The 24326-nt window shown below is 35.0% G+C and overlaps 1 protein-coding gene across 2 annotated transcripts in view; it reads right to left on the bottom strand.

The window, feature by feature from the left end:
* The window catches only part of CHIC2 (cysteine rich hydrophobic domain 2), a 47717-nt gene that overhangs the window by 5608 nt on the left and 17783 nt on the right, over window positions 1-24326 (bottom strand). For both annotated transcript variants that reach the window (XM_027102954.1, XM_027102955.1), the window contains exons 2-3: window positions 19173-19227; window positions 18876-19031 (exon numbers count right to left, since the gene is read on the bottom strand). In XM_027102954.1, coding sequence (XP_026958755.1) covers window positions 18876-19031; window positions 19173-19227 — 211 coding nt within the window. The remainder of the gene's footprint in view (window positions 1-18875; window positions 19032-19172; window positions 19228-24326) is intronic.

Below are 24326 nucleotides of genomic sequence, written 5' to 3'. Positions count from 1 at the left end.
TCATGGTGCCAGGTGTTAGGATGAGACTGACACAGATGCAGGTGCAAACAGGACAGTGTTGCCACAAGAAGCAACTGCAACTTGCTGCAGCTGCAGCTTCCTTGCAAGGAAAGGAGAAAAGCATACAGCTCCATTAATGTGGCACAACTAAATAAGTACTAATCATCAAATACGAAAATCTTCATGTCAAACAAGGATGAGCTAGGTGAAAAACTGTTAGGATCAAGCTGGTTTTGAATGTTACATAATAAAATGTTTAATATTTATTTAAAGTACCTACTATAATTTAGTTACCATATTACCTCTTAGCATGTTAAACATGCTAAAGACACCACAGTCACAGAGGTGCCAATTATAATTCATAACTACTACTTACTGCCTTACATTTTCTAAGCTTATGTCATAAAAATCAGAAAATCAACTAACTCCCTGGATAATAATATGCCAATGACTAATTTATTACATTACTTTTTTTGAACAGTTTTTTGACAAGAATTTTAAAGGAAAAAAGTGCCCTTGTTAACAATGATCAGCAAACCTCACTTGTTTCTTTGTAAAGATAGCCTTTTAGAGGCAGCTCTCCTTTTAAATGAAAATAGGGCAGCAGTTATGGTCACACTTTTTGTTAATTTAGTTGCCAGTCAGCCCCAAATCAAAAGAAAATAAGGCTGCAGAGTGTAATTAACATTCAGTTCAGTCGTTTTGTCCCTTGTCTAGCCCCCAAGCTTTGTTAAAATTGCCATCTGAATGCTGAAGGCTGTAGGGAAATCGATTTGATTCTAATCGCACCATGAAAAGAACATGATCTAACTGCTTTCAGCCCTCCGTAAATCTGTACTAGGTCTTTAGCACAATGCAACTTCCAATTTAAAAAGCACTGAATGTCTCGTCAATGACTTTGTGAAGAAAAAAGAACAAGGAGCAGACATAAAAATTCCAATAGTTGTTTAAGCATTAAAGTTCATTTGCATCACAGCGAACCTGAAAAGGGCTGACCTCTCAAACCGCCTCTCAGGTCTATGAAGTTGTAGCCTTGACAAGCTCACATTGACAGAGCTCATTGACTCTGAAAGGCTACTCTATCAATGGTGAAAAATGGCAATAGGTTCTACTCTGAGCAGGCATCTGCCTGCCCACCCGCTGCTAAACCAATGGCAAAACCGATTCAAAACCTGAATCTACCTTGTAATCTTCCTTTCTAGGACCTTTTAATAATAGATTAAGATTACTATACAATTTGAGGTTTTACTTTTTACTGATGGTTTAAAAAGGGGGCAGGGGGTATGAAAGAAGTAAGGTGGGGAGAACAAGCTTTCCAAGTCTCTTGTTTCATATTAATGTATAAAAATTAAAAGGTTGACATTACAATCTGCAAATATTCATTACTCACAGAAAAAAGGGTAGTTACCACAATCATCGTTTCATCACAAATTTAAACCCATACTATATTATAACAAGAACAAATCTCATTATGAATGGATCTCATGGTGTATATGATACATACACACACACATAAATTTAGAAACTTAAATATTTACTTTAAATAAATCAACTACCAGTATTTGAATAAAAGGTAATTATAAAGTATGAACCTTAAATTCCAAAATATTCATGTAGGAATTCTGAATTTATCCTTTGCCTCTAATTGAAAGTTTAATGACAAGGTTTGATGATATAATAATATCTTACAATATTTAATAATTCTAAACCAAACAAACGGTGGTATGCCATATTCTAAGTAAGCATCTAAATATAAAATATTTTTACACACTTCACAGTCTGGAGTAATAGCTGTGAATTAACACCATCTAATCTTGCTATAAGACTTCTTTCCTGCTTGACAGGTGAAAAAAAAAGCACTTGCACGTGCAGCTTAATTAATCATTGCACTTGACATCTCAATGATTTACAGTGAGGAGCAGGTGAGAACATACAAAACCAGAAAGGAACCCTTCATCTGAGTGGAACATTTCTAGCACACTAAGGTGACAAGTATATAGATTGTAACAGTCATTAAAAAAAAAAAAAAGAAAGAAAAGAAAGAAAGAAAAGAAACTGTGCCACAAATTATTTGTTAGTAACAACAAAAGCTCAAATTAAATGGGGAAAAAAAAAGCTTTAACTACTGAGAATGTTTAATACTTTGCAATTATTTTAGTTAACAAAATCAAAATATATTTTCACAATTAAATACAATACCAATTTGGCAGATATTGAAAAAAATATGACACTTCAGCATTTATAAAAGCTATTTAAAGCCTTTAAACATGAAAAGAAAGTACCTTATTATTGCAGTAATCTAGAAATAAAAATTAAGAGTTTATGTCCACAGAGTTGTCAGATAGCTATTTCTAATGAAATATAAGATTTAACATTGCCAAACTCTGTGATTACTACTGGACAAACAAACTTAACCATATAAATATCTGTCCTTGATTTTTAAAAGTTTGTATCGATCACCAAATTCAACATAAATTAAAGCAAACTAATATGCATCAGAAAAAAAAACAATATGTATAAGGTCTGTCAACATGAAGTACCAAAAAAATATATCATCTTTCGGTATTCTAGGCCAGTGGATCTAAAAATAAGTCATCTTAATTTTCTTAAAAGAATTTGGTGCTTGTGAAAAGCACCAGACTGACAGTCATGGGAACTAAAAATCTTCTATTTAACTGAAAGAACAGGGGAAAGGGCAGTGCAGGCTTCAGTGCAAGCTTCCCTACAGTGGGCCTTAATCCTTTTCAGTGCTCACACCCTGGGGGCGAGAGGACAGGTTAGTGGTTCTTAACCAATGAATCCTCAGTCCTTCTGCATAAGATGATCAATAAGAAATCTAATTTTATCATGGATTCTTATCCTTAATTAAAAGGACCAAGACCATCAACTCATACCATGTAATCAAAACAAGTTTTTTATGAGAATAACATCATGTCAACTAACCTGGTTGGGAAAAGGACTGCTCCAAGCATCTGGACTCCTACCCACCTCCCTCATCACAGAGCTCTCACTTTAACTTTTTTTTTTAACACATTTCCTCATTTCAGCACCTTGCTAATTTTATTTTTCTCACTGGTGAACTAGTTCTAATATAGCTGTTCAGCAATGTTAAAGTAAAAAATAACAGAAGTTTAAAAACATCATTACAATTACAAATAGACTTATTTATTAAATAGACTCAACTTGAGTAGTAAGTAGTAATAACAGGAGGATAGAAATTTTGGCTTCTACTCCTTTGGTTCCTTTACATTTTTGGCAGAATTGTGGAAATAAGTCAAAACATGCCAACTGCAAAAGAGGTAAAATAGCCTGGATAATTCACATAAAAGGCTAATTAAATAATGATTAATCAACAATTAATATCAGGTATGATATAGCCCTATCAATTTCCAAAGAAGCATCTAGAGTAAGCTTACAATAGAAAAATACATATGAAACACCTAGATAAAGTTACATTACTGCAATTGAAAATCAGGATTTCCTGAAAATTCAAATTTGACTTATTATTAGAAGAAACATTTTTGTAATTTTTTCCTAATATCATACTTTCTAAGGAATATGTTATTATTCCCTATAAACAAATTATGTGCCACTAGATATAAATAAGTCTTTCAGGACAGCAAGAAATCATTTAGCAAATCTTCAATGTATTACTTCTTCTCTACTTTGTTACCACTATTACTTAATAGCATACTCATTACCAACGATTCATTTACTCACAATCGTTTGAAAAAACGGTTTTTCAAAGAAGTAGTTTTCTAGAACTTGCTAATAAAATCAATAGAAATTTCATAGATTTTAAAGTACTTAAAACCAAAGGAAAAACGTTTAATGTGGAAGCTGTAACAAAATTTCTCTGAATTTTTCTCAAAGAAATGGCATTCTTATCAGTCTTTAGAACATAAGATGCTAAGATATGTTAACAAAATGTATAAATAGGGTAGCTCACTAATAACTATTTGTAAAAGTTCAACTACTTAAAATTAAAGCTTATTTGAACAGGATTTATTCATAACATCACAATGTTCAATGTCTTATTTAAAACAAGTTTTAGTTTTAAACTCCTAAGTTTATAATGCATTAATTAAGCTTTAGCTAGAATAATGCTTTGAATGTATTCATATTTTTTAAACTTTTAAGTATTTTCAAATAAAAACTATACTTATCTTTTGACATCTGTGCAAATTCAAATCATTAAAATAAGTGAAACAAAAATGTTCTTAGTTATAAGTCATTAGAAAGAAACCATACAAAATTTTAAATAATTATTTTAACTTAAGAGAAAATTACTTGATTCACCTCTGTCTGTTCTGGATTAATATAAATCTTATACTGCAGTTATGTGCAGAAAATTAAATGGCATATCTCAGTATTATGATACATGAAAACTCTATATTCACCAAAAGACAAATTAGAATATGATTAGATTCCTCAAAAGGATTTTTAAACAAATTCCCTTCCTGTACTTAAAGGCCGCTTTTAAAAATTTTATGTGAATATTAACTTTTAAGTAACCTAGATAAACTAAATATCCACTAAAGTATATTCAGAACAATCCTTTTCATACTGTTTGTTAAAAGTACTATTTTTAGATGAAGATAAACAACTGCAAATATTTTGTGTATCAAAAGTGCCCTTTTAACTTAGTACTGAGCAGTGACTTACAGGTACTAATCTTAAACAAGGTATGCTTAAATACAATTTAATCAAGAGTATATGACTAGGGCTTCCCTGGTGGCGCAGTGGTTAAGAATCCACCTGCCAATGCTGGGGACACGGGTTCGAGCCCTGGTCCGGGAAGATCCCACATGCCTCGGAGCAACTAAGTCCACATGCCTCGGAGCAACTAAGCCCGTGCACCACAACTACTGAGCCTGCGCTCTAGAGCCCGCGAGCCACAACTACTGAAGCCCGAGAGCCTACAGCCCGTGCTCCACAACAAGAGAAGCCACCGCAGTGAGAAGCCCTCACACCCCAGTGAAGAGTAGCCCCCACTCGCCACAACTAGAGAAAGCCCGTATGCAGCAAGAAGACCCAACACAGCCAAAAATAAATAAATAAATAAATTTATATTTTTTAAAAAAAGAGTGTATGACTAGGCTTGTGGTTCTTAACTTTTTAAGGTTACTCTACCTTGTGAATGATGAAAAAAGCATTTATGCACCAATATGTAAAATGTTGCACACAATTTTAAGGGGTTATCCACAAACCTCTGATAACTTTTCAGAAAATACTGATAACATATCAAAAAACTAAAACTGAGTTTCAATTGACAGCAGAAAATTAGAAAAATTATTCATAAGACAAATGAATTTCACTAAGAGTCAAATGTATTACTATCAGGGATTTTTAAAATCTATATAACTATACAAGGAAGAATCACTGGCTAGAACCAACAGGTGGAGTTAAAAAAAAATTACTGCTGATTAATTATAATGGACAACTGGAGAAACAGAAACAAAAAGGAGTAAGGAATAGTATTTGTTGATCCTCACTTTGGATGTGACCCCATGCCATGTGTCTTCCCTTTGTTACCTTATTTAATCTTCACAATAAACCTAGAAGGCAGCTTGTATAACTTTTATTTTACATCTGAAAACTGTGTCTTAGTGGGGTTAAGAAACTTAAAGCTACACTAGGAAATGGTGGAGCTGCGATTTGAAACCGGGATTGTATGGCTTTCAACATCATGCTCTCTCCATTATTCAACGAACTATGAATTTGTAAAGAATTTGTAACTTGTTGAATAACATGTCTATGACACACAAGGTATCTTAAGCCACTAACTAGGCTATTGGCCTTGAACAGCCAACCTAATCTAAAACTAAATTTTCTCCAGCTCTAAGGTCTAGAAGTACTCATTCTACTTTATTCTTAAGTCTCAATGAGATTTATCCAAAATGTATTCTGTTTTTGTTTATATCTTGCTTTGTGCAACAAAACATGAATTGAGGTATATTATTATTTTATAGATTAAGTACACAGGCTTAAAGAAGTTAAATAGTTTGCCCAAGGTCACACAACCAGTAAGGGTAATGACAGGATTCAAACTCGGATCTCTAAACTTTAAACCCAACATTCTTTTTACTTGGGATCAGCAAGCATAACTATTTTTACTTGCAACTGAATTAAGAGACATCAATTTATAAATCCTCCCAATCAAGGCACAAACATAAAATGAATACAATGTCCTTAAAATACGATTTCTTCAATTCCAAACACGAAGAAATTTCAAACAAAATGTTAAAAAACAAGAGAGTGATAATCACACCATTCTTTCCTTCCCAACATGCAAAGAACAGCATAATCTTTATGTAAAGTCAAGGTAACTAGAGACTTATATTTCTGTGTAGGATGTCAAACTCAAGCCAACACTCCCATCACAAATAGAAACGGATAAACTGAAGAAGAAAAAAACCCATTATTTTTAAAACATCAGAAAATTCTGGAAGCAACAAGGACTAGATGAAATAAAATCCAGAGAAGGAAAGAGCGCTTTCTAAATCATTTGATGATTATGTACTGGCCATTTTCTTTCTTTGTTGATTAGAGAGGTCAGCTGAGGATTAGGCTTGGCACCAGTGGGACTCTACTAGGGAAAAGGGAAATCAACAGAGCTTTTGTAGGTTGTACAGCCTGGCCCAATGGACTGGAAATTAGATGTACCCTAAAATGCAAAGCCAGTTTTCCCTAGAGACACTACTGAATTCTGGGGCAGCATGGAAGGATGGGGGACCAAGACAAAAAGGCAGAGAAAAATTACTCATAGTCTCCTAGTATTTAGGAGACAAAATTCTGCTAGATGGAGGAGGATCTGCAACAAACTCATGATTGGTCTCCCCCTCAAAACACCTGAACCTGCATAAGATGGAAAGCTAAACTCAAAATATCCGAAGGATACAACCTCCTGAGGAGAGGAGACAAAGACCTACCTGCCAGGCCTCAATCAAAAGTCTGAGAGGGTCATACCCAAGAAATAGAAAACTAGAGATGGACTGAATCTACTAAACTTGCAACCCAGCCCAACCCACCTCAATCTCTCATTAGATCAAAGTGATCGTTCTCCTCAAGCTATCTGCCTAATACAGAACAGATGGGACCCTTGATTTTGGAAGATTTTTTCTGGAGTTTCTACTTCATTCTGTTTATAACATCTAGCATAAAATTTAAAACTTTAAGAGTCAGGAAAAAATGACCAATAATCAAAAGAAAAAACCCACAGAAACAGATCCACAGATAATCCAAGTATTGGTATTAGCTGACAGGAATTTAAATTAACTATGATTAGTATGTTCCATTAAATAGAGGGAAAAGACGGACAAAATGGGTGAAAAGATGAAGAATTTCAAAAGAGGACTAGCCTCTATAAAAACATCAAATGGACCTTCTAGAACTGAAAAATATACCATCTGAAATTAAGAACTCATGGCATGGGGTAACAGCAGACTGGACACTGAAGTAGGTGAGCAAATCTTTCTATAAACCACCACACCAATACTATGTTCTAAATATTCAGAGGGAACTGAATGTCAGCCAGCTCTAGGCAAAACACATTTTAAAGGAGTCGAACACATCTTTAAAGTCCCAGTGCCATCTCTGCATATTTAAGACTCAAAGTTTACACTTCTTTCTTGCATATCTTCTTTCATAATGAGAATTTAATTTAGTAACATGTTTTTACTCCAGCTAAAAACAAATCATCAGTGCCATTCACACTAACGGAAGTAATTTAGTTTATGTAAGAATCAGTTTTCTAAGTTTCACGCCTAAAGTATTCTTTAAAATGAAACAGCAATAAATATATTCTTCTGGTCCTAAGAAATTTTTTACATGAGATCCCTTTTCCACAGCAACTGAAGTAAGATTTGAAAGAGGTTAAACCTATTTATCCTTATAATGTGGGAGATACTAAAGAAGAGGCAAGAAACTGCAAATTGAACACTTAAGGATAGATGGGTGTTAGAATACCCGACTCTACCTTCAGTGCTGCGAGCCCCTGTCCCCCCTACTTTGCATTAACTCCTTACATGACATTCTCAGTCTCTCTAAGAGTAAATACACAAGTTTTAAGGAAGGGTGTAATATTATAAAAAGAAAAAACTTTACCAGAAATAATGTGTACTTATTTATTAGGGAGTGAGACCCTGATAATTTTTCAAAGACAGGGATGTTGATTTTTGTTTTTATAAAAGTAAAATAGAAGCAAAAGCAATATATCAACTCTTAGTTGTCCAACTGGAACTTTGTATAAAATCTGATTAAAATATACTGTTTTCCTGCATCTTTACCTCCTTTATGGCCTCCTTCCTTTACTGTTAGTTTGTATTTTCAAGAAATACAAATTTGTTTATGGGCTTCCCTGGTGGCGCAGTGGTTGGGAGTCCGCCTGCCGATGCAGGGGACACGGGTGCGTGGCCCGGTCCGGGAAGATCCCACATGCCGCGGAGCGGCTGGGCCCATGAGCCATGGCCGCTGAGCCTGCGCATCCGGAGCCTGTGCTCCGCAACGGGAGAGGCCACAGCAGTGAGAGGCCCACGTACCACAAAAAAAAAAAAAAAAATTACAAATTTGTTTAAATATTAGGGAAAAAATAATTGGAAAGCTAAATCTGCTGAAAAACTAAAGTACTGCAAAAGCTAATATAAAATGCTTGAACACTGTTACCATTTATAAATCAACTGGATAAACTTACAACACTCAGTGGGCCTGAATCTCCTATCTTGTGAAATAATGATCTTTTAAGTTTCTTCCAAACCTCTAAAATCCCCCTGCTTCCAGGTATAAAATTAAATTATGATAAGTAATAAAAAACAGCTTGATTTTGTATCCTTATCAAAGAGTGAAAAAAAGCATATCTGAGGCTTTAAGCCTGGGGTTCAAATTATGGCCTAGCTTTGTAGACTGTGGGATCTCAAACAGATTACTTAACTTCTGAGCCTCAGTTTTCTCATCCTTAAAATAGGAATAATATGAATGCCTACTCTTGGAATTTGGGGAAGATTGAATGACACAGTACAAGTAAATTGATTAACTCAATGACCCTGGCATAAAGTGAACACTCAAGATTAGAAGAGAACGTTTGGGTTTTGCAATATATATGTGTATCAGATCATCATGTTGTACACTTTAAACTTATGCAATGTTATGTGTCAATTACATCTCAGTAAAGCTGGGGGTGGGGGAAGAATGCATGGGGTAGATCTTACATTAAATGTTCTTGTCACACCTACACACACAAAAAAAGAGGGAGGAAAGGAGTGAATTATTAGAGGTGATGGTTGGGTTTACAGCACCGCTTATAATGTTGGTTTCACAGATGTATACTTATCTTGAACATATGAAAGCCCTTATAAATATGTTATATTTATAGAAATAAAGCAATTGGATAGCATTCGTTAAAAAAAAGTTAGCACTGGTTTTCCTATACTTTCAATTAATAATAATGATTGTCATAAGACTACATTTAACTCATCATCTCTTTTGTTTACCAGAAACTTTTCAAGATCGCCCTTCACTAAAATTTCATTATGATGTTTTTAAGTTTGTTTTGCTTTCATTACCTGAAACATATTAGCATTTTTCTTTATCTAATTCTTCATCCAAAGGTTCACTGACATTCTCATGATTCAGAGTTACTGAATACAAATGCTCAAATCCCAAACACAGAGTAAATTAGAGTTCTAAAAGTTTTGGGTAACTTTTAATACTGTTAGTATAACTGAGTAAGTATACTTCAAATTCCTCTCATATACAAATATTTGCAGCTCTTTGGTTATGACTGTCCTAGGTTCACTTTCCCTTGAATTTTTTTAAGTCTTACAAGGCTGCATTCTCACTCAAAACCCTCTACTCTTGACCTCTTCCATTTGGATTTTCCACCCCTTCTATACCCCAACCAAAGTAACTCACAATTATTGGATAACTAAACTTGAGGTTGAGAGAAAAGATATCTAGAAGTAAATCTAAGCATAATACAACTTAAAGTAAAACAGTTAGATGAGATACAGGCCTTTTTTTTAATCAAAGTTTCAAAACTAAATAGCAATTATCCAAAAAAAACTCAGAGAAGCCAAAAAAGTAAAAGGAAAACTAAAAAAAACAAAGAAAGAAAATATTTTACTAAAATGTTAAATCTTTAGATTTGAAATAAAAATCAATATTGAGAACTTCTTTACTTAGAGCTTGGAAATAGCGATGTTTTGTAGACCTACACAGCTCAATTTTCAAAGGATTATAGATTTTTAGGGCTGGAGAGTACCTAGAGAGATCAGTCAGCCTCTCTTCTTCTGAGATTAAAAGAAAAAGAAGATGTGGGGGGGATGGTGGTGAAAGTCCAGTCCCAGAGAGGTTTTAAGCGACTCTCTCAAAGTCACTCAGCTTCAAACACTAATTTACTATTGTTTATACTTTATCACACTGCTCCTGCAGAAAAAAAAAATGTTATTTACTCTAAAAGACAAGATGCTTTTATTTACTTAGGAATCTTATTTTGAATAGTGAGGACTATATCTTCTGAAATGTTACGTTCTTACTACTCACGAATTTCAAAAGCCAAAAGGTACATTCATTCAGCAAATACTTATTGAACATAAAGTAGATGAGAGGCACTGTGAGAGGCACTGGGGATATAGTAGTTAGCAAGACAGACACTGGGAAGAATAATAAAATGATATTAATAGCAACTGCCGTTAACTAAGCACACACTATAGCCAAAATGCTATACTAAGTACCCTACATGCACTTGCTCTAATTTTTAAAACAACACTGCAAAGAAGAGATTAACGCCATCTTAGAGAGGTAAAAACTGAGGTTTAGAGAGAGTAAACTGATCAGTCATTCTGAGTAAGTACCACTTTCCAAACCAGTTCCTCTAGCACCAAAGTGCAGGTCCCAGCTACCACATGTTGCAGCCTATTTCCCTATTCCTAAAGAAATGATTCCCTGATACAGGACAACATACAAATAAAAGTATAAAGGGAATGGAAATATACACTATTTACAACAAATCCATACAGAGAGCACTTTTAGAAAGCCACACAATTTTGGTCATCATATGTAAGAGAGAGATTAAAGCACTAAAAAAAGGAGGTAAGACAACTCATTAGATTAAGAAATTGGTGTATAAACATTCTAAAACTTAAGAGTTCTTCAGTCAGAAAGGATAATGGCTGAGAGCATATATAAACAAAGTCTATAAAACCACTAAATGTGGGATATTTTATATATATATGCAAAATCTTAGAAGACTGAAACTAATAGTTACTTTAGGATGGAAAACAAGCTAAAACAAAAAATACTGTAACACAATGTACAGTAAAATTATGAAACTTGTTTCCTCAATAAATAAGCCAGGCTGAAAGAAAAACAAGTCATAAAGAGTTCACTTACTTAGACATCAATTTTCAAAACTATAATATTACAATTAAGGCACAATCAAAAAGCAAAGTATAATCACAAGTATCAACGAAAATAAGCTTTTGCAAAGTAAAGGTCATAAGATCTATTTAATGAAGCTGAAGCATTTTATTTGCTTGTAAGCTCCTCAAGCTCTTACAAAGAACAGCAAAAGGCTGAGGTTTTCTGCTTTATTGTCTTCCAAGCACTTATCACTATCTGTAATTACCTCATTGCTTTCTGTCTACTTTTTAAGTCTACAAGAGGAAACATATAACCTCTAAACAGTATCTAAACAGCATCTTAAACAGTACCAAGTCCACAGTGCAGCTTTAGAAATATTAATTGAATTAATGAATAAGTAACTGCCAGAGAATGGCATACTAGCAGCATAAAGAAGTGGTAGCTAAAACCAGCAATTTCATAAGACACATATGCTTATATTCTAAGAGTATCAACTTTATTCAAGAAGTCATTTTAAACATTTTCTATTAAAAAAATATATGTTTTGTAATAGAATGTAAAATTCAGATGAGTGTCTGAGATGTAACACAAGACCTCAAACATATTTTGTGATTGCAGGTGGCTACTTCATATTTCTAGACCCTAAGGACATATATTTATTGTCTTTTGTTATTAGAGCTACTTCATGAAAAACATGACAAGTACTTACAAACTTAAACTATCTCTGCACTCATCTAGCCAATTCTCCAAATAGACTACATGCTCTTTGAGTATAGCGTTAATATAAATCTTTCAATCCGCAGCACAGTAGTTATTTGTCAAAACACTTCTATAAAAAGAGGACATTCAGACTTTCATTTTCAGCGAGGATGCAGCAATAGGCACCAGATTTACCCTCTGGTCTGAAACCACCAAAACAAACAAACAAAAACCCAAAATACCCCTCAAAGCATATGAAACCGTTTTCAAGACAATGGACAACAGACAAGCAAAGACCAGAATTCCTGGGAGACAGAGACAAATGAGAAAGGCCCTATGCTTTCCCATGATTACTGATGTCAGAGAGCTTCCAGGCCACAGTGAATGGAGGGAGAGCCCAGACAAAGCCGGCAACTCCGAGTTAAGGAGACTGAGCTGAGACTCTGAGGAAACCAAGGCAGCTAGAAGCCACAGAACAGAGTACCAGAGAGGAAAGTGCTGCAAAGAACTCCAAAGATCTGCAGATAGTCTCTACTGAGTATCAAGGTGAGTGCTGAGCAGCACACGTGGGTAAGGAAACTACCAAAGGTAGAGCAAAGAACTACTAGAAAGGATTACAGGAAGAGTATCCCAAACTGACAAATATCCAGCACAAAGCCTCTTTCCATGAGCCATACTAGAAAACATCACAATTAACAAGCTACTGAGTAAAGTAACCAGGAAGGTCTTGCCTCACTAGTGCTCAGCCCTAGACTAAACACTGCTCTGGTTCCTCGAGAAGTTAAGCACAAACTGTGATATATATGCATAATGGGATATTATTCAACCATAAAAAAGAATGGAGAATTGATACACATTACAACACAGAGGAACCTTGATGAGTGCTCCTAAAATTTAAGGAAGAAATAATGCATATTCTGCACAAACTCATCCAGAAAACTGAAGAGGAGGGAACACTTCCCAACTCATTTTGTGAGGCTATCACTACCCCAATGCCAAAATCAGACATTACGAGAAAAGACTACAGAAAAATATCCCTCATGAACACAGATATAAGACTTCTAAACAAACTTATAGTCTATCAAATCCAACAAAAATATTAAAAGAAAAATAGACATGACCAAGTGAGGTTCATTCCAGGAATGCAAGGTTGGTTTAACATCCAAAAATCCAATCAATTCCACATATTTCTAAACTAAAAACGAAAAACCATATAACCACTCTAAAGAAGCAGAAAAGGTATCTGACAAAATCCACCATCTATTCCTGATAAAAACTCTCCACAAACTAGTAGAATAAAACTTACTCAGGGGGCTTCCCTGGTGGCGCAGTGGTTGAGAGTCCGCCTGCCGATGCAGGGGACACGGGTTCGTGCCCCGGTCCGGGAAGATCCCACATGCCGCGGAGCGGCTGGGCCCGTGAGCCATGGCCGATGAGCCTGTGCGTCCGGAGCACAACGGGAGAGGCCACAACAGTGAGAGGCCCGCGTACAGAAAAATAAATAAATAAATAAATAACTTACTTTGATTTAAAAAAAAAAAAAATTACTCAGATGATAAAGGACATCTACAAAACCCTGTCATTAATATGATATGGAATGATGAAAGTGAGAATGCATTCCCCCTAATATCAGGAGCAAGACAAGGACATATGTTCTCACTGCTTCTAATCAGTGTTTTTCTGGAGATTCTAGTCAGTGCAGTTAGAAATAAATAAACAAATTAAATCCAAAGCAAGGAGAAGAAATAATAAAAATAGAAGCAAAAAGCAGTGAAATTGAAAACAGAAAAATAGAGAAAATCAGGCCTAAAGGAGTCCACTCTCATCACTCTTATTCAACATTTTACTGGAAATCCTACTCAGTGAAAAAAGAGAGAAAGAAATAAAAGGTATACAGATTAGAAATCAAGAAATAAAACAACATAGTTATCTATGTAGAAAATCCCATAGAATGTACAAAAACATTCCTGTAATATAATAAGATCACAGGACACAATGTCAATATACAAAAATCAATTGTATTTTTTATGTACTAGCAATGAACAACTGGAAATCAAAAATTTAAAAATGCCATTAATAGCACCTAAACCAAAGGAATAAGTACATATAAAGCTAACAAAATATGTGCATGATCTGTATGCTATGCAAAAAATTACAAAATACTGATGAAAAAGAAATCAAAGAAGACCTAAATAGAGAGGTATGCCACATTAATGGTTTAGAAGACTTGTTGTTAAGATGTCTATTTTCTCCATATTGATCTATAATTTCAATCCATCAAAATCCCAGCATATTTTTTTAGACACAACAATCTGATTCTAAAACATATATGAAAAATGAAAGAAATTAGAATAGCCAAAACAATCCTGAAAAAGAAGAATGAAGTTTAGAAGACTTGCCCTACCTGATTCCACACTTACTATGAAGCTATAAGGTACTAAACTATATATATATATATATATATATATATATACACACACACACACACACATATATATGTATATATATATATACACACACACTAGATACTATATATACATATATATAGATGTATCTTGTATATAGTACTTTATAGTTTTATAGTAGGTACTACAGCACTATAGCATATATATATATACTATATACTATACAGCTATAAAATATTATAAATAAGACCACATGGTATTGAAATCAAGATGGACACAAGTCAATAGAACAGAACAGAGTCCAGAAATAGATCCACATATATATGGTTGATTGACTTTTGACAATGTACCCATACAATGGCAATTTAATGGAAAAAGGATAGTCTTTTCAACAAATCACCCTGGAAAACGTGAAGTCATATGCAAAAAATGAACTTTGATCTACTCACACCTGTACAAATACTGACTCAAAATGGGTGATAGACCTAAAAGTAAAATGCAGAAGAGATCACAGGAGAAAAATGTTGTGACCCTAATTTAGGCAAAGAATTCTTAGATATGACACCAAATGCACAATCAATTTTTAAAAAATTAACAAATTGGACTTAAGCAAAATAAAAAACTTTTGCTCTGCCAAAGACATCAAGAGAATGAAAAGACAATTACAGACTGCAAAAATATATTTGCAAGTTATATATCTGACAAGGGATGTCCTTCAATTGGATAAACAAATGGATAAACAAATTGTGATACATCCATACAATAGAATGCTACTCAGCAATAAAAAAGAATAAACTATTGATACATGAAACAAAATAGATGACTCTAAAATGCACTACCTGAATGAAAGAAGCCAGATTCAAGTGGCTATATACACTGTATACTTCCATTCATACAATATTCTAGAAAAGGCAGAACCATAGGGATAGAGAACAGATCAGTGTTGCCAGGGTTTAAAAACCGAAGAGGGTGTGACTGCAGTGGGACAGAAAAAGGAAGTTTTTTGAAGTGAAAGAACTGTAATGTATCTTGATTGTGGCAGTAGTTACACAACTCTATGCATTTGTCAAAAATCATAGAACTGTACATCAAAAAGAGAAAATTTTACTGTATATTAAATAATTTTCAAAAATAGGCTAAGGTAATTTTTTTTAAAAGGAAAAGGCAGACTTCCCTGGTGGCACAGTGGTTGAGAATCCGCCTGCCAGTGCAGGGGACACAGGTTCAAGCCCTGGTCCAGGAAGATCCCACATGCCCCGGAGAAACTAAGCCCGTGCACTACAACTACTGACCCTACACTATAGCCCGCGAGCCACAACTACTGAGCCCACACACTTAGAGCCCATGCTCTGCAACAAGAGAAGCCACCGCAACGAGAAGTCCGTGCACCACGACGAAGAGGAGCCCCCACTCGCCGCAACTAGAGAAAGCCTACACATGGCAACGAAGACCCAACGCAGCCAAAAAATAAATAAATTTTAAAAAAAATTAAAAGGAAAAGGCAATTTGGAAGACCTAAAAATAATAACGATAGGACAGATTAAAAACCAGGTCTCTGGAACATGGCCAGGTCATAAAAAGGATCACTCATTTGGGGATGGGTTTCAAAGACAAGGCAGAAATCTAGTTATTCAAACTATTAAGTAATGTTAGGAAGGTGAAAACGCTAAGCTGCATATGGAGTATGCCTCTGGTCCTGATTTGCCTTAGAGTGAGACAATTCTAACCATATAAGATGATTCCACATCACAAACGAGGACAAAGCAGACGTTCAGAGGGGTTCAGAGGCTGGCAATCAGGCTGGGTTTTAGCTTTTATTTATACTAGTACCTCTAAATCAAGGGTTCTTAACATGGAATACCTAGATAGAATTCCAGCAGTCTGTGAAAGTGGACAGAACAAAAATTCATCTTTAATTTCACTAACCTCTAACTGAAATGTAGTATATTTCCTTAGGCTATGAATGCATGCAACTAACTGTGGTAGTTTAAATAGGACCTGTATATTTATCACTCACAGAAATCACAGATTTTTCCTATAACATCATACTACCATGAGTCCCCTGCTATCTTATTTTGCATGCATTAATAAATATTTATAAAGCACACATTTGAGGGGTTTCAGTATTTTGATAACTATGTAATTGGTTTCCTGAATAATCCAATGTATTTGAAAACACATTTAAGATACATTAAACCTTTCCAAACACAAATAAAACATTATTCTAAGAAAGGGTTCATAGGCTTCCCCAGACTATCAAAAGGGTCTATGATAAATAAAAGGTTAAAAATCCCTGCTCCAAATCATCCTGCCCCCATCTTACAAAGCACCCCTTTTTTCAGGGCCTCTAATACTCTTCATACATGCATGAAGGGTCCCTCTCTCCAATTATATAATAGTTTAAACCCTCGACAGGGAAATGAACAGTTTTTTAAGCAGTAGTCAAATTTTTTATGCCCACTGGACAATAGAGTCCATAAAAAATTAAATCATATAAATACAAGAAAGACCTTATACATAATAATACACAGTTGAATGAAGTGTACTTTCTGAAACTACAGACTGAAATAACCTAAAAAAGTCAATCTACCTTATGTCTCAAATAAGAAGGAATTTAATGAAAGCATCTGAAATATGATCTTCTTACTAAGAATTCATGGAAAAGGGTAGGAAGTTTACTTTTGTTTTCTAAATCCTACACTGTGTGCACATTGCAATGTCTTGTTTACTCATTTAAAAAGTAAAAAACAGAATCTCAAAACCTCAAAAAAATAAAAATAACTAGGTCACAAAGGTTTCTACAGTAATAAAACTCTCTGATTCCTTGGGTTAAATAACAGCAAATGACCAACCAAGTAAGATATAGCAGTCACTTAAACAATGGAAATGCCCAAACAGTAGGAGGGAGTGAGAGGCTCTAAACTATAAGAGCTACAAATTCAACTGTGGATGCAGGTACAACCATATTTTTTTTTCCTTTTAATCTATGGTAGGAAGATGATCTGGTGAGAAATATGGGGGGGAAAAAAAGAAATATTCTTGGAATATAAAAAAGTAAATATTACAGTAAATATTACAATAGTAATTTTATTATGAAGGCAATATCTACTTCCTATTAATAAAATGCACTAGTTAAATATTTTTCCAGTAGAAATATACATCTTATTATGTAAAACAAAAAAGGACAAATAAAATTTGCTTTTCCATATTTCCTATCATTTGATGACAAAATGAAATGTAGCCACACAAAACTATACATTCAATTTCAATGTAATGGTATTTCATTTTTATACATTTAATTACACAATTTTTTAAAGCTTTTTAACAAAAATATAACACATTCAATCTATACTAATTTGCCTTATCTCTACCCACATCTTGGAAATTTTTTATTATAAGCAGTCAAAATTATTACACTTTAGATCATTTTTTCAGATTACAGGATTACTATGTACTCATCACAGGAAACTTGTAAAATAACAAAAAAAATTTCTTTGAATAAAAAAAGAAAACAGAATTCCCCATTATTTCACCAAATAAAAATAAGCACTATTACCATTTTATTTCTTCTATGGGTACTATCTTACATTTCAGTAATAATGCTATTAATCAACATATATTAGACTCTTGCTCTGAGCTATTCAACTAAAAGCTTTACAAACACTATTTTATTTTATCCTTACAACAGTCCTATTCAAGTAGGGAGGTAAATATTGCCGTTTTACAAATATGTCAACTACAGTTTAAAGAGGTTAGGAAGGGACTTTCCTGGTGGCGCAGTGGTTAAGAATCCACCTGCCAATGCAGGGGACGTGGGTTCGAGCCCTGGTCCGGGAAGATCCCGCATGCCACAGAGCAACTAAGCCCGTGCGCCACAACTACTGAGCCTGTGCTCTAGAGCCCACGTGCCACAACTACTGAAGCCTGCGTGCCTAGAGCCCATGCTCTGCAACAAGAGAAAGCCACCACAATGAGAAGCCCGAGCTTCGCAACAAAGAGTAGCCCCCGCTCACCACGACTAGAGAAAGCCTGCACACAGCAACAAAGACCCAATGCAGCAATAAATAAACAAACAAACAAATAAATAAATAGGTTAGGAAACATGCCTAGAAGGTCAGAGATAAGTGGCAGACCTGAACCCAAATTTTCAATTACCACCATGAATGTATACATAGAGAACGCTATATTCTACCCTAACGTAATGTCCTATGTCATAAAAATTATAATTTTCAGATTGCTATTTAATATAACAGCATGTGGACGGAACTTAATCACTCCTCTATTGGATCAAATTATTTCTGTATAGTATTCAGAATAGTGTGATGCATTCAATACAAAAAATAAAAACTAGGTAAATGCAAGATTTGGCTTGTCAACTTCTATATTTAAATTAAAATATATAATTCAACTTACTCTTTTACTGAGGCAAATAACTGGCCACATACTGCAGCCTAGTGTGCAGCAGCAACAAAGGCAGCCACAAAGTAGCCAACGTACATTAACAGGAAGGTTCTTCTTAAGACAACTGTTAACTCTGTTGATGCTGGCTTTAAATTCTTCAGGAGCTACCTAAAGAAAAATTTTAAGAAATAACAACACTGTAGTATTAATGTCAATAAACATGTCTCATTAGCATAAATTTTTCTAATTTGTTAGGAAAAGACTTTAGTTTTGAGGCATACAAATAATACCTAAATAATTGACACTCACTTTTCCAGTTAATGAAGAAGGGAATTCTGATTCAAATTTGTTGCTCAGTCCAAATCTATTTTTTAAAAAAAGAAAAATATGTTATTACATGTCATGGTTGCAACAAATACACCATTTAACTTGATCAAATTTCAAGTAAATTTCAACTTTATACACAGAATAACAATGGAAGTTTGAGACACACTGTCATCAGCAATTTATGAAATGTAACAAGCAATTTTAGCAGCTGAATCAAAACTTTTATACAAGAGGCTGAGAATATACAAAGACATGACTTCTTTGGAGCTATCTTTGTGAGCCAAATAGTACTGTGGAAAACAACACAACTGTCCAATTCTGTCAAAATTACTAAGATTCTTCCAATTAAGTAACAGGAAGCTAAAATCTCTGCTATTAATTACTCTTTAGGTCAAGAGCATTTTGTTAACTCTCAAAAAAGGGATAACATGTCTAAGAACGCAAATTACATTTTCTGAGATCAGCATATCTACACTGCTATTACAGCTACAGAATGTCAAAAACACCTGGAACAAAACAGCTACTTCAACTTTCAAATACCAAGACATTTGCTACACATACCCCCAAAGAAATGAAACCAAGGTAGTGCATTTTAACATCTTCAAGCTTTTAAGTGTCTTTAAAGATCATGAGGATTGACTGGGCACTTGACTATTTCTTTGCATAAGTTAGTGGGAAAGAATAAAACATTCATAGACAACATTGGTAATAGCAGACTGCACCCTGGAAATAAAATTGAGATGCTTACATATGATGACTTTTAGTGGACCCTGGAGCCAAATTTTTTTTCCGGTTTTATTGAGATGTACTTGACATTTAACACTGCATTAATTTAAGGTGTACAACCTAATGATCTGATACGTGCATGCATTGTGAAATGATTACCACAGTAAGTTTAGTTCACATCCATCACCTGTTACATTTTTTTTTTCCTGTGAAGAAATGCTTAAAATTCACTCTCTTAGCAACACTTGAATACACAATACTGCATCTTGGGTATCTGGCACTGGTAAGAGGGATCCCCTAAGATATTCTGTATGAAACAGCTGGCCAGGTCAAGGGTTTCTAACTCAACCATCAGTGGAGCTAGAGAGAGAAATCAAATAAGGTAGGCTGTGTGCAGTCAATAAGGAGTGGTGGAGACCAGCCAAGCAGAGGTATACAATTTGTGTGTGTGTGAATGTAATGAGTCAGATCCAGCTGATTACTGTCACACTAGAATGCAGGCCCACCTTTGACAGGTTGTATTTTTCTTCTTCTAAGAGGAGATGGAAAACCAGATTTCTCTGCAAAATTTCCCACCTTTATAATACTGTGCAAGTCAATCACAACACTTCTGTGGGTCAGGCTGTCGTTTGCATCATGATCTAGACTTCCTTACAACATGTAGATGGTGGCATCTGAGACCATTTTGTCATCATCTTAAAGTACTTTCAAAAATTACTTAATAGCAGCATTGAAATAACATCAAATGTCTTTATAAACAATGAATACTATTTTATGAAAAAAGTTTTGACACTAAACGTAAATTGGCAACCATTACTGTTTAATATAATTCTGGCATTGGTGATATTCTCTTTCTAAGACTCTGAGCTAAACCTGTTTTTTCTGTGGGGGCCTCAGAGCAATGTGGTTCTACTTGAAAATGCCCCTACAGGTAACTCACCTACAACTGTAAAGGCCCTAGCATGAGGAAGAGGTATGCAGTACTCGCTGACAGTTCTATGAGGTCTCTAGATAATGGACTCCCTTTTCATCTATTTGCCTTAGAGGAGATACCATTCAACAAATGTTTATAGAATACTGGACCTTCTAGATTATACACTTCCATCTCTTGTGTTATCTCCCTTGGTCTGAAGATCTCTCCTTCAAGCAACAGGTTTCATTTCAACCATGTTTATTATTGCAATTAACCATCTCCTTCCAACTGGTCCTCAAATTTTTTTAGAAAAGCAACAACCAGATACCTCCAAGTCTCCTAAAGTATCTTCCCCTTCCACCTTCAGCCATTAAATATTTGGAACAGATTATATCAAATACCTATAGTTTGCCAGTAATATGCTAATTTAGAGGGAGCAATCCAGTATGAGTATAAACCTTAATTTCCTTTCTTTTCCGAGCCTGGATACTTCCTTATAATAAGGCTGAGTGTTGATGCTTTGCCCACGGAGCACTACCAGCTAATTGCCCTGCTGTTCCTGCAAGCCAGGGCTCCTTGTAAGTCAGGCTAGTAGTTATTCTTCTGAGTAAGAACTAGCAGTTCCAAGGACATTCTTTAGGCACTCTCCTCTTCAGTCATAATTTTGTTGTGTCTTAACAACAGACAGTAATCCTTTCTCTTTCTTCATCTCACCCCCAAAAGAATGACATGGTTCACAATAGATGGGAGTGCTTAGCTTTGCCACCAGCCTTCCCTTCTTCCCTCCTTTCTTCCCTCCTTTATTTATTTATGGCTGCGTTAGGTCTTCGTTGCTGTGCGGGGGCTTTCTTTAGTTGCGGCGAGCGGGGGCTACTCTTTGTTGCGGTGCGAGGGCGTCTCACTGCAGTGGCTTCTCTTGTTGCGGAGCATGGGCTCTAGGTGTGCGGGCTTCAGTACTTGTGGCTCGCGGGCTCTAGAGCACAGCCTCAGTAGTTGTGGCGCACGGGCTCAGCTGCTCCACCGCACATGGGCTCTTCCCGGACCAGGGCTCAAACCTGTGTCCCCTGCATTGGCAGGTGGATTCTTAACCACTGCGCCACCAAGGAAGCCCCATTTCCCCTCACTTTTCTTTCCCACCTGCTTAACAAGAATACCTGTAAAGAGGAGCAAGAAGATGTTGCTGTTGAAGGCCTTGGAGTCTCCCCAGCCCACAGGAGTGAAACCCAACTGCAATCTGCTTTCGCTTTAAAAATGTTTAAAGACATTTAATATTCAAATCAAGTACTTCATGATTATAGGCAGATTGAGCCATGATACCCAGGCACCCTTTCCTCATTTCCATTTGGAATATAGTAGTCTACTATATTCAAACATTTGGGTGAACAAGGGGTGTTCAAACATTTGGTGTCAGGACTTCTTTGGTCTCTTAAATCCTTGAGGACCTCAGTGAGCTTAAGCTTATGTGATTTAGATTTATCACTATTTCAGATTATACATTAGAACTGAGACATCTAAAACATTTAAAATTTTTATTCATAAATGAGCCCAAAATGCTCATTTTTACGCTAACAAAAATAATGTTTTTATGAGAAATATTTTTCAAAACAAAAAACTTTAGTGAGATTTTCTCACATCTCTTTAATGTCACACAATGGAAGACAGCTGAATTCTCACATCTCTTTCTGCATTCAATCTGTAGTGATATGCTCTTTTGGTTAATGTTTATAAAGAAAATTGAGTTTCACCAGATATGTAGTTGGAAAATTGTATATATTCTTTGATACTATAACAAAACTTGATAAGTGCTACCTTATTAAGGATTTCTTGTAAGGAGGAAACAAGCTTTATCAATGAACTTTGAATACTCTGTTCAATTAAAATCCACTGTATATCTTGCATTTTAAATGGATTTTTTTTTCTTACCCATACCTGATTTTATAACTTCATATATTTGTCCCTTGGAAAATACTGGTAGATTGAGTTATGCAGATTTCCAAATGTTGACACACTTCATTGTGTGATATCAGAATCATCACATTCATTAATATGACCACTGATCTCATCGTAAGTATTGAGAAGCTGTCAAGCTCACAGAGGCAGATGTAAGTTTTCCCAAATTCCAATTTTCATCTGAAAGCTGGAATTATTGACAACAAATCCTATCAGTTGTTTTACTTGAAGTGATAGTCTTGCTTTACTTAAAAAAAATAAATAAGATGCTGAATGATAACTAACCAACAAAACAAAACAAAAAAGGTTAATTTGAGCTACCACCTATACCTTAAAACTAACTTCAAAGCATATTATTTTAATATATAGAATGGATAAGCAACAAGGTCCTACTGTATAGCAAAGGGAATTATATTCAATATCCTGTGATAAACCATAATGGAAAAAATATGAAGAAGAATGTATATATATGTATAACTGAATCTCTTTGCTGTATAGCAGAAATTAACAAAACATTGTAAATCAACTATACTTCAATAAAATAAATTTAAAAAAAAATAGATGACTTTTTTCCCTAGCTTTGAATGTTACTAATGGAGATAGGCAATGGCTGTGGATTTTAATAGGTGTCCTTGATATGCATAAGCAATAAAAGCAGGAGAAGGAAAAATACAGGGAAAAGTTGGAAAGGGGAAGTAGAAGGAAAGAGGGAGAGAAGAATGAAGAAGAAAGTGAGGGTTGGCAAAGTGCTACCAACAACTGTCTTATTTACCATTCAATACATATTAACTGTCAGTCCATTAGATGCCTGAAAAATGTAGACATGTGCTACATCTGCATCTATTCCTATGAAAGACCTTGTCCTTAATCACTCTTAAAATACGGCTTTAGAAGTGATAAACGATTTAAACTATTTTCAAAGAATGACATATATGACAAGAAGATAAAACACATTAAACAACCTATTTTACCTATTACAAGTTTACAAGTCTACTAGTACTTGGAGAAAAAGAGAAATTCATTCAAATCAAACTATTGAGCACCTTCTATGTAACATTTCATGATCACAAAGTCCTACAACAGAAGGCTTATATAGCTTTAAAAAAATTTTTTTAAGAAAGAAAGCATGGGACTTCCCTGGCAGTCCAGTGGTTAAGACTCCGCACTCCCAGTGCAGGGGGCACGGGTTCAATCCCTGGTCAGGGAATTAGGATCCCGCATGCCGCACAGTGCGGCAAAAAAAAAAAAAAAAAAAAAAAACACAAGAAAAAGAAAGGAAGCAAGCAGGTAAGAGGCCAATTTTTACTTTTTTTTTTTTCCCGCGGGATCTTAGTTTGCCGACCAGGGACTGAACCTGGGCCCTCAGCAGTGAAAGTGCAGAATGCTAACCACTGGACCGCCAGGGAATTCCCCCAATTTTTACTTTTATATAAATTGAGGTAATTTTCAAAGCTCTTACACCTGGTAAAGCTCGGCAAAGGGACTGCAACTTTACACCTAAATCTAAATGGAATCTTGAAATAGGCTTGTTTTACTCACTTACTTCC

This window comes from Aethalodelphis obliquidens, unplaced genomic scaffold, assembly GCF_003676395.1.
Source record: "Aethalodelphis obliquidens isolate GAN/ISIS:26980383/991018 unplaced genomic scaffold, ASM367639v1 scaffold6, whole genome shotgun sequence".
NCBI lineage: Eukaryota > Metazoa > Chordata > Mammalia > Artiodactyla > Delphinidae > Aethalodelphis > Aethalodelphis obliquidens.
Note: the sequence above shows the minus strand (reverse complement) of the source record. Positions and strands in the feature narration are given on the sequence as shown.